The sequence below is a fragment of the Stegostoma tigrinum genome, chromosome 10 (genome assembly GCF_030684315.1).
Source record: "Stegostoma tigrinum isolate sSteTig4 chromosome 10, sSteTig4.hap1, whole genome shotgun sequence".
Taxonomy (NCBI): domain Eukaryota; kingdom Metazoa; phylum Chordata; class Chondrichthyes; order Orectolobiformes; family Stegostomatidae; genus Stegostoma; species Stegostoma tigrinum.
Genome location: NC_081363.1, coordinates 87,121,664 through 87,133,880, shown reverse-complemented (window position 1 = coordinate 87,133,880; position 12,217 = coordinate 87,121,664). Strand labels below are relative to the sequence as shown.

At 39.8% G+C, this 12,217-nt stretch overlaps 2 protein-coding genes across 6 annotated transcripts in view; one reads left to right on the top strand and one right to left on the bottom strand.

Annotated features, from left to right (window-relative positions):
- Positions 1 to 12,217, bottom strand: part of cdan1 (codanin 1) — a 98,759-nt gene that overhangs the window by 40,553 nt on the left and 45,989 nt on the right. For all 5 annotated transcript variants that reach the window (XM_059649370.1, XM_059649371.1, XM_059649372.1 and 2 more), the window contains exons 12-13: positions 5,862 to 5,976; positions 3,020 to 3,163 (exon numbers count right to left, since the gene is read on the bottom strand). In XM_059649370.1, coding sequence (XP_059505353.1) covers positions 3,020 to 3,163; positions 5,862 to 5,976 — 259 coding nt within the window. The remainder of the gene's footprint in view (positions 1 to 3,019; positions 3,164 to 5,861; positions 5,977 to 12,217) is intronic.
- Positions 1 to 12,217, top strand: part of stard9 (StAR-related lipid transfer (START) domain containing 9) — a 383,628-nt gene that overhangs the window by 343,153 nt on the left and 28,258 nt on the right. The gene's annotated exons all lie outside the window — the stretch shown is intronic.

The following is a 12,217-nucleotide window of genomic DNA, read 5'->3' as shown; positions in this document are numbered from 1 at the left end:
CTCCAGTCTATCTATATTCTGCTGTAATCACTGACAGTCCCCTTCACTATCAGCTACTCCACCAATCTTACTGTCATCAGCAAACTTGCTGATCAGACCACCTACACCTTCCTCCAGATCATTTACATATATCATAAACAACAGTGGTCCAAGCACAGATCCCTGTGGAGCACCACTGGTCACAGGTCTCCAATTTGAGAAACTCCCTTCTACTACTACCCTCTGTCTCCTGTTGCCTAGCCAGTTTTTTAAGCCATCTAGCTAGCGCACCCTGGACCCCATGTGACCTTACTTTCTCCATCAGCCTGCCATGGGGAACCTTATCAAACATCTTACTGAAGTCCATGTTTATGACATCTACAGCCTTTCCCTCATCAATCAACTTTGTCACGTCCTCAAAGAATTCTATTAAGTTGGTAAGACTTTTTTTTCATTTTTCCCACTTCCACCACTCTCATGGGCAGTGAGTTCCAGGTTGTGCATAGAGAAAGGGACGGAATGGTGACATAGTGGTTAGCACTGCTGCCTCACAGCACATGGGACCCAAGATTTCAGACTCCAGCAACAGTCTGTGTGGAGTTTGCAAATTCTCCCTGCATCTGTGTGGGTTCTCTCTGGGTGCTCCTGGTTTCCTCCCACAGTCCAAAGATGCGCAGGCTAGGGGGATTGACTATGCTAAACTGTCCACGATATCCAGATTTGAAATTCATGGATAGGGTAGGATCTGGATGGAATGCTCTTTGGAGGGTCGGTACGGATTCAATGGACCAAACAGCCTGCTTTCACACTGTAGGAATGCTGAAGTTCTTCCTCAGATTTTGCCTGCATCTTTTGCCCAAAACCTTAAATCACTGTTCTCTACTTCTCATATCATTAGTTAAAATGTCTACCTCATCTAAGACTGCCATAATCTTGCACACATCTTTCAAATCCCCTTCAGACTCCCTTACTCCAAGGAGAACAAACTAAGTCCTTTCAACTTAAACTTGCAACTAAATGCCCCCATCCCTTGAATGATTCTGGCAAATCATCTTCACATTCTAACCAGGACCTTCACATTTTCCTTCAAGCACAGTAACTAGAACTGGATACCTAGTTGCGACCTAACCAGAATTTCGTAACGAGTTTCCCTGCTTTTGTACCCAGTTCCCCTACTTATCAAGCCCAAGATCCCATTTGCATTGCTAACCAACCTCTCAGGTCATGAGCATTCTGCCAAAATAATCACGTTACAGTTCACTACATTAAATTCCATGTGCCATGTTTCCCCATTCTTCCTTTCTATATCCTGTTGGATAAAATTTGCATCACCTGCCTTCCAAATTTGGTAAGATCAGCAAATTTTGAAGTGTTACTCTGAACTTTGCCAGTCTCTGTGGTGGAATTGGTCAGTGCTTTTGGCTGCTGAGCAGGAAACTGGCTGTTCATAGCCACCCAGGAAGGAGCGATTATTGTTCATATTCCATCACGGGGCGGCATGGTGGCTCAGTGGTTAACACTGCTTCCTCAGTGTCAGGGACCCGGGTTCGATTCCACCCTCAAGTGACTGTCTGTGTGGAGTTTGCACATTCTCCCCATGTCTGCGTGGGTTTCCTCTGGGTGTTCCGGTTTCCTTCCGCAGTCCAAAGATGGGCAAGCTAGGTGGATTGGCCACGCTAAATTGCCTGTAGTGTTCAGGGGTGCCTAGATTAGGTGTGTTAAAGGTGGATGGGTTTGGGTTGGATGCTCCGAGGGTCGGTATGGACTTGTTGGGCCGAAGGGCCTGTTTCCACACTGCAGGGATTCTATAATTCAAAATCTTACCCACTACAGATGAAGGACTAAGCGCTGTAAGCATGTAGTTCGTAGTAGTACTTGAAGAATAACACATTTAGCAAATCAGCTTGCAGCCCAGTAGGATCAGGCGACTCATTCACTTAAAAGACCAGCTGAGTATGTGGTACCTTTAATTTTAACACTGTACATTGCTGCTGCTATTCTCTGCTTCCAATGATAATGTCAGATGCTTCCTTAATAAACACTGATATAAAATATTCTATCATTGCCCGTCATCTCCAAGCATACAATACACTCTTTTACTCTAACGGGACCCACTCAATCTTATTACCAGCTTAATTTTTATACATTGGTTGAAGATCTTCTGTTACATTTTACACTAACTGCCATTCTCACATTCTGCATTTGCCAGTCTTATTTTCTTCTTCACGTCCCTTCTCAATCCACTATATCGACCTGGTTCTCATTTGAAGAATTTACCTGATATGCATCATAGCCTGGATCTCCCTCGTCATCCAACGAGCGTGCTTTTACCTCACATTTTGCCTTTGTTAGAATGTCCCTTGCCTTTATCTAAAGCCCTTTTGTCTATCTGGTCCTGTAAGTTAATTTTATAAATCTGACCCATGCTCAAATTCATGAAACACATTTCCCCTTTCTAATCTCCAGTTCACTCAAGGTTTTCACCTATTCTTCTTTTACAGTTATCCCTACCAGGCTGTGGCTCTATTTTACCCTGACCTTTACCTTTCTTATCACATTAAAATGAGTCCTCTTCCAATTCAGAATCTATAAAATTGTTCTTCGTTCTCTCCAACTAATCTAAATTGATCAATCTCACCCAAGTGCTCCCCTACAGACACTTGATCTACCTCGTTTTGTAGCAATTTTCTAGTCAAGAGTAGAGAACATATTGGTGAAAGAAGCTCTGCGGAACATATTTCAGAAATTCCTCCCCTTCTTTACCTTTTATTCTAATACAATTTTAATTTATATTTGGGTAATTTGGTTTTTTCCCTTCCAATTATTATCCATGCAATCTCAGAATGCATTTAGTTTTTTCAAAAGAAAGGGAAGCTGCATTTTGCAAAGGAGATGGAAAGAACAATCTGTGTTTCAAGAATCTGATCAGAATGATTTAAGTTTTATAATATTAACTCTACGAGACAAGTTACAATCAACACAACATATAGCTTCAGCTAGATTATCTATAGGAAGTATGAAAATTACTCCATGTATGCACCTTGTTCCTTAGGGAGAGAGCTGCCTCCTGCATTTCTTTTGTTGGACGCTCATCTGTACGATAAGGGAGGAAGGCAAGGAAACCAAGAAACTTAGCCAGCAGTCTTGCTGTCATCAAGACTGAAGCAAAATGCTCCTTTTCATCCTAAGATTGACAGAGGTAAAAGAGAAGAAATTACTTCAAGGAAAGTTGTTGATATCTTATTAGAAACAGGAGACCAATGCAAAAGACACTGCTTCAAGAAACAAAATAATTAACAGGTCACATCTTCATGTCAGTCTCCCCCTTTCAATTGCCTTGCTCCAGTCGGAATAACTAAGTATCTATGCTTGACAAGGAGAGAGGAAAAACAAAGTCACTGAGAATCTCAATTTAAGGTGTTCATAAGCACCTCATTATACTTATTTATAATAATGTTGCTTTCCCTATAATTTCATAACCTGTCATTTCCTTCATTTTATTCCATTATGATTATTTTATTGCTGTGGTTGTGTTTTTCCAATGCTTGCTGGATTCATGAGCATTTCCTGAAGATTTAAACTTAAAAAATATAACACTGCTTTTCAACAAAGGACAGAAAGAGAAAATAGGAAACTACAGGGCAGTCAGTCCGACATCCAAGGTCAGAAAAATGCTCAAATCTGAAATCAACATGGCTTTATGAAAGGAAATTAGTGCTTAGCAAATTTGTCAGTGTATTTTGACAATGTAAAAATTAGGCTAGACAAAAAGGGAGCCAGTAGGTGTAGTCAGATTTCCAAAAGACATTCAATAAGGTATCACACAAAAGGTTAGAGGCAGGGATATTGTATTTGGAATTGGGGTGGGGTTTAATCTATTAGTATGTCTGGAGGATTGGTTGCTGGGCAGGAAGCATTTAGTAACTCAGTGCTAAAAATATCATTTCTGGGGCCTCAGCTACTTAGAATATATGTCCACTACTGAGATGTAGAGATTGAGAATAATGTTTCTAAATTTGTAGATGATACAAACTAGGTCAGAGTGCAGGCTGAGAGCATTCTGGGAGGCTGCAAAGAGATACAAATATGTTAAGTGGGTGGTCAGATAAAGATGGTAAAGATGAAGCACAATGTGGGGAACTGTAGCTTATTCTTTTTAGCAGAAGAGAAAAACTGGATATTGTTTTTAAAAGAAAATGTGAAACTTTTAAATATTGACAGAGAGATCTGGGTGTATACATATAAGGAATATGAAATTAGCATGCACCCACAGCAAATAATTAGGAAGACAAATGGCTTATTCTTTCCAGGAAGAATCAGTTGGTCTCACTTCCTTGCTCTTCCTGGTGATTTTTAAAGAAATTCCCTTCTCTTTTGAAAGTTACTACTGAATCTGTATACATCACAACAATCAGATAATGTATTCCAAATGCAAACCACTCATTTTTTGTGTTGCCTAAAGTCCTGCTGACAATCGCTTCAAATGTATGTGCTTTGATTATTGCTCTTTCAGACACTGGAATTTAGTGCTATCTACTTTATTTAAATGCTTTAAGAATTAAGAATTCCTATATCAAATCACCTCCCAGTCTTCCCCTCAACAGTGCTAGCTTTTCTCGTTTATCCATATTATCTCTGAAACCTGGAACCATCCAAGCAAAAGCTTTCATGACCTTCCCAAAATTGGACATAATCAAAATGCCAGCTGGGAACAAATTAGCATTTCATATCAGTTCAGCACACCTTCCAGGTGTTTTCATACACTGCCTCAGTAATAAAGACATGTAGTTATAAGCCCATATGTTCTATTAACAGTTTTGCTAACCTGCCCTGTCAACTTTAGGTATTTATGCACAAACACTTTCTGGGTCTCTATCTCTCTTCTGACTCCCATGACTTTCCCCAAAACACTTCAGGATTGTTCTATTTAGCTTACATTGTTTCTCCTCACTCTTCCTATCACTGTTCCAAGTTGAATTCCATCTTGTTTTGCGTCCATCCATTCCACCACTCCACATCCTTTTAGAATATGTTTCTTTTCATTTTCCGTAAGATGGTAAAACATATCAATGGAAGTAGGCCATTCAGCTAAAGTCCACCATTCAATGAGATCATGGTTAATCTGATAATTCTCAACTCCACCTTCTTGTCTTTGCCCTTAACTCTGATCCCCTTATTGATTAAAAATCTCTGACTGGAATACACTCAAATGACTCAGTCTCAATGGCCCTCTGTGGTCAAGAATTCTGCATGTTCACACCCTCAGAGAAAACTATCGTCAAACTCTGCCTTAAATCAGTAACTCCCATATTTTCATTACAAGTGAGGACAATTTTATAGTTTAATGGAGAAATTGAGGAAGGACATACAGTCAGGGATGCTGCAGCCAGTGGTTTGGTATTTCCAACATCTACAATTACAATGATATCTATTTAAATTTGTAATTGAATCAATCATATTGAAACCACAGAAATAAAACAAAGCACCTTTAATCAAGCTTCAGTGACATCAAGCTAAGGTTGTTTTTTGTCTCTATCACGATGCTATTTTTCCACAGTAAAAGTCTATTGTATTAATCACAAATTTTCCATACTACTTTAGTGAGATATTCATTCATTAGCACACAGCACTAAACTTTGAGACTGTAAATTGCTTATCCTGATACAAAATATTCAGCATCTTGAAAGAATAAATATATTACTGCCAAGCTATTACTGCCCTCCCAATTCGAAGAGGGTTGATGTATTTACCACCTTAAAATCAATTTATGAATTATGTACTGTGACTTAAATGTATGAGCACAGCAGAGCGATCCTTAGCAACAAGAAAGATCTGTGGATCACTCCCTCCAAAATTCAGAGAACTTTGCATCAATGCTCTACCTGTTCGTCTACGTCCGCTTCATGTTCTGAGGACCCATGGCTCAGAATCCCAATTCCATCCAGTTCCAAAATTTGCTGACAAAGTGTGTCTGACAAGTGCTGATTTAACTGATGGCTATGAGAGAAAAAGAGCATAAAATTAGTCCTTTAGATAAATCAAGTGCCAGTAAAGACATTGCCACATTAGTAATCAACAGATATGCATATTCTAAAACGTTGCAGAAAGCGATAGCTTACATTTACTTAATGAGAATGCACTGCTTCACAAGTGGAAGCATGTTACTTTACATCGGATTGTGTTAGCAAAGCCACATAAAAGTATGAACATTAACAGCAGGCCAAGTGGAAACACTAGAAGGGGATCCTGACATCGAGCAATATATTCAGAAGGGAGCCTTAAATTTAAGAGGATTCCCAGAGTTTCAGCAGGAAGGGAACATGGAACATTAACAGCAGGCCAAGTGGAAACACTAGAAGGGGATCCTGACATCGAGCAATATATTCAGAAGGGAGCCTTAAATTTAAGAGGATTCCCAGAGTTTCAGCAGGAAGGGAACATGGTGTGTTGACCATCTCCTATGACCTGCATACAGCTTCTTAGTAAAGTGCCCTCAACAATGTTCCCAATCATCAGAGGTCCCACGTTATGGAGAATTTAGGGTTCTTCCAGCACAGAGGGAGACCATTCAGATCACGGTGCCTGAATCTGCTCTTTGAAAAACTTACTAATTAACTTGATATCACTTTTCCTTCCCTACACCCCTACATTTCTTTTTGAACTTTTCAAGCATATATTTTTCCTTGTAAGCTCTGTCTATTTTCAAATCTACTTTAGGAGACATATCAGATCATAAATACCTCAAAACACTCTGGTATTTAAAAGCTTGGAATTGCAGAAATAAACAGTATCCCTAAGCCACAAGTGATTTGCCACATTCCTTGAAAGAAGAGATTTTTAACTGAATCTTGGATCAAGATGAAGAAGGGAGACACTCGCCTTGAGTGACCTGAAAAGCAGTCATCAGAAGAATGCAATAAATTAATTTCATTTTCCTACTGGATTAGAGCTGCAATCCTTGCCTGAATAGTTTTTATTCACTAAATTAAAGCTAAAAGTTCTCCATTTTGCTACTGTTTCACAGATTCAGAGAAGGCCATTTAAATCTTCACACCTTTGAAAGCACTATATAATTAATCCCATCTTGTCCGTTCCCCAATAACCTTGTAAATTTTAACCCCCTTATATCCAATTTCTTTGGAAGTTACTGTTGAATCTACATCCACCAACCTATCAGGCAATGTATTCTTAATCATTATAATTCACCATGCAATTAAGTTTTCATCTCCCTCTGGCATGTTAAAAATTACACTGAATTATCTCATGATGATCCTAGCTGTATACAAACTACAGCTGGTGGTCAATAAACAAAAACAAATCCCATAAACAAAACAAGTAACTATGGGTGGAGATGGCTCACCCAATTCCAGTTTACTCTCACTGTGGGAAAGCATTCAGTCACTATCTTGGACCCTCCTACTTCCTGATTACAAAGAGACTAGTTAGTGTAGGGGCCAAAATCGCAGAAAGCTATGTTCAATCAGTTATATACTTCAACACAATCTGGTGCCAGTATACCAATAAAAATTATTATAACTGTGTCTCGACTGACAGAGGACCTAAGCCCTCATTTGTCTGTAAAACCCTCATTCGCCTGCAAAACCCTCATTCATGCTTTGTTACCGCAAGACTATTATAATACTCTCCATTCAGTCTCCCATCTTTCACACTGCAAAAATAATTTTGCCTAGAACCATGCTGCCTGAATCCAGTTTCACACTGAATCCTGTTTAACGGTCACACCTACTCTCACAGAACTACTCTGGCTCCTAGTCTGACAGTGCTTCAATTTTAAAAATTCTCGTCCTTATTTTCAAATTTCTCCACTGCCTCACCCATCCATTGCCTCACCTGTTCCCTCATCTCTGTACCTTTCAGCCCGACAACCCTCCAAAAATACTCAACACTCCTCCAATTCACGCCTGTTATCCTTCAAATATTGTTTCAGCATTAGCAATTGTGCCTTCCAACACTGATTATCATAAAAACACCATCAAACATCTGTTCATAGTTCATAGCTACACAAAATAGCTTTTGCGTTGGTTTTAGTTTGGAGAATCAACATCAGAGAACCTATAGAAATAGTGTTAAAATCATAAGGACAAGATCTAAAAACATTGAGATGTGCAGCACTGAAGGTGTTTGGCTCCCCTCTCCAAGCTAGCTGAAAGGGAGATACCAGCTTAACAAGTTTTGAGAAGATTTGTAGCTCAGGTTGAGGTTCTGGATGTGAGTTTGCTCGCTGAGCTGGAAGGTTAGTTTTCAGACGAGACACGAAGTGAAGCCTTCGTCGGAGGCTCACTGATGATGTCACCTAGAATGGTGACGAAACGTCTGAAAACTAACCTTCCAGCTCAGCGAGCAAACTCACATCCAGATACCAGCTTAAATTCAAGTCTTTAGCTCTTGGTCTGTGGTTTTCAAGGTAACTGCACTTGAAGTGCATTTCCAATTCTGTCATTACCAATAGACTTGATTTAGAGTGGTTTAGATTACAATAGGCAATTTGTTAGGGTTACTTTTGTAAGAGTTAATTCATGGCAATTTACACAAATACTAACCAATTAAATGTACAAGGAAGTCTAGGATCTATTAGACTTTCAAAAAGCACAAAACAGCTGCCTTAAGTTTTAAGTTGCAACCTTCAATTTTAAAGTGGCAGCACAAAGAGGTGGTTGATCAAAATAAAATAAACAAGTAGCAGCAAAATATATTTCCCAGATTGTTAAGAATCAGCACTCCACTAATTGAAACAGAGTCTTGGGATAATTCAAGGATTACAGAGATATGGGTTTATCTCTGTCTAACATCACAACTGAGTCCATACACAGCTGCTGGATTTTCATTTCTGTGACAATTCAGCTTTCAATGTTTCCTCCTTAGTCCTCTCATAGAGATTCTGGACATTGCCGTTTTCACCCATTTCCAAGATCAGACAACAGCCCTTTAATGCTTCATGATAATTTCACTTCAAGTTGTCACCATTTTTTATCTTTAGGTCTGGACACCTTCCTATTATCACCATCTATTCCTGCTATTATCCGTTGTTTGCCATGCTTTTACTTATTCAAATTAAAATTTAACCAAACTTAAACAACTTGCACTCTCCTTTGCATCTATTCATGTACATATTTTGGTTGTTATTCCAGAAGTGTCCAGAAGAAAATTATTCTTACTTTCATAATTTGTAACTTCTTTTCTCTTTACTGCTCCTAAGCTGTCTTTCATTGTTATGCTTCCTTTCACTCCTCTCTCAAATATTTTCCTCTTCCAATTCCTTACCTCAGCCCTTTAGTACTCCACAACATTCAAGCTCCATTGGCACTATCCCAGGCCCAAATCCCAGATAAGTCTACAGTTTTTCTATTCATGATGTTCTTGCCAGACCCAGAGGCGCTTGACACTTGCTCAACACCAATTGCCCCAGTCCACTTTCTACCTAAACTCTCCTACCTATTAAACCCAATAGGTGTTAACTTTGTCAATCTAATTCTTGACCAACTCACCCCTTCTACTGATGAAGCCATGGACTCTGTCAGTGTATCAGCTCTCACCACTTGCCTCTGTAACCTGCTTCTAAATATCCATTTGATTACATCTTCCATCCACTTGCCCTATCAAGACTGCCATGGTGGCAGCGCGACACTGACCACAAGATCACACAATAGCTTGAACTGCTACTTCTTCTGGCACTTTCTCCTCCTTTGAGTATGTCCACTTGCACCATATGTCTCGCCTCGCTTTTAAAATCCATCTTAACTCACTGTGCTCTCGCTCCTCTGAATTGGTTGCCTTTATATCTTTCCTAAATCTCACTCTTGCCATTTCATACTATATTTATTGTTTAAATCACAGCTAAGCCTCTCTCTGATCAATTTTTAAAAAAATTCGTTCACAGTGCACGGGTAGCGCTGACTAGACAAGCAACTGTGACTCATCCCAAACTGCAGAGGGAGTCACCTCAGTGAACTGGGCAGTCCATGGGGTGTTGAGGCATTCACAGTGCTGGCGGAAAGGGGGTGCAAAGATTTAATAAAAGACATTGAGAGAACAGTGATATATTTCCAAATCAGGACAGTGAATATCCTACAGTGAAACTTGCAGTTGTGCTGCTCTTCTATATCTGCTGCCCTTGTCCCTCTAGATGGCAAAGGACAGAGTCTGGAAGATGCTGAAGGGATCTTGGTGAGTTGCTGCAGTACATTTTGCAAGTGGCACACATTGCTGCCATTATGCTTTGTGGGTATAAGTGTAATTGTTAAAGATGGTGGATGGCATTTGGGCAGGTGCTGAGGTGAGCCAGTTGGTAATGTGACCAATGTTATCAGTCACGATTAGAATAGAATCATAGAGCCTGTCAGCACAGAAAATGGCCCTTTGGCCCATTAAAGTCTGCCCAGTCAAAAACAACCACCAAAATGTCCTAATTCCATGTTCCAGCACCTGGCCAACAGCCTTGTATGCCATGTCATTGCAAGTGCACATCAAAATACTTATTAAATATTATGAGGGTTCTGCCTTTACCACTGTTATAAGGCAGTGAGTTCCACATTCCGGCCATTTCCTCCAGGTGAAAAACATCTCCTTTAAACCTTCTGCCCCTTAGCTTGGAGAACAATTCCTTCCTGCCTATCCCACGTCTGCATAACTTCACAGATCTCAAGCTTGTGTCCTCTCAATCTCCTCTGCTCCAGGGAAAACAATCCCAGTCTGTCCAATTTCGCTTCATAACAAACTCTTCAGCCTACGCAATGTCCTGATAAATTTCCTTTGTAGGAGGAATGTGATTACACTGGAGGAGATACAATGTGGATTCCAGAAAGTGCACATGAAACTCTAGCTGTGGCCTAACCCACATTCTATACAATTCTGGCAGAACCTCCTTGTTCTTAAATTCTATGCCTTGACTAATAAATACAAGTTCACCATATGCCGCCTTAATCACTTGATGCGTATGTCCTGATACCTTAAGGGACTGGTGTATCTTTGATCCTTGGTGTTTTATAGGGGTCTGACTGTTCATCATGTATTCCCTTGACTTGCCTGTCCTGACCAAGTGCATCACAATGAAACAAAATCTTCGTTTGTAATCGATCTGGAGAGATAATGCCTTGGCCTCTCTGCGGTATACTTTTTTCTTGCATGCGCATGACTAAATCTGGTGAAACTAAGAGTCTCAAGTGGTTTGGGAGAGAATCAGAGGGTGTTTGAATACAGTTAAATCTCCCCAATTTAACAGATGAGCAGATATTTCCTCCAGTTAAATACTAGATTGATTGATGACATTCTTTTCAGTCCTTGATTTAAATTCCAGCTGCTAGATGCTGACTTCATCCTTCTCCCTGGCAAATATTTGAGACTAAGTCACTCCTTCTCAATCTTAGTGTCAGATTCGATCCTGAGATGAGCTTCCAATCTCATATTTATGAAATAACTAAGATAACTTAATTCCACCTCCGTAACACAGTTCATCCCTGTCTCAGCTCATCTTTTACTTTTACAGTTCATTGGGATAGGTAGCTGAAAATCAAGCCCTGCTTTTCCCAGAAGTGTCACAAAAGTTAAAGATTTTGCAGAAGAATGCAAACTTCCTAATTTCTGTGTCTTTTAGACACAGATTAATAGAAAGCATTATTATTGTAAGACATAAACAGATTCTAGCTACAGGTAAATATTTATGAATTGGAACACATAGCTACTAGTTAAGGCTCTAACCTGTTCAAAAAAACTGTACATACATACAGACAAAGAGTGCTTCTGTCATTGACAACAGGTTCCCCAGATCAATCAACTATGTTGCTAGCCAAATCTCCAACCAAACACACCTCTTGGCTCCAAGCTCTTCTACAACTACAATTTCCCCATTGCTTGAACATACAGCTGTGTAAATTACTTACAATGAGTGTCAGGTATTTTCCTTTAAAAAATGCAGTTATACTTTTCACAACTTCTTTTTAAAGGCAGTCCTTTTCCCATTTCAATCCAAATTCATGATGTGGAGGTGCTGGTGCTGGACTGGGGTGCAGAAGGTCAGAAGTCACATGACATCAGGTTAGTCCCACAGGCTTTTTTGAATCACAAGCATCCAGAGTGCTGCTCCTTCATCAGGTGAAGTGAAGAGAAGCACACAGGCTCAGACATTATCAGCACAGAGATCAAAAGATCATACAAATTGTAAGAGTGGACTGTTGGCAGGCTGTATAATAAGTCTCCGCAGGTGATCAAAACTGTCAGATAG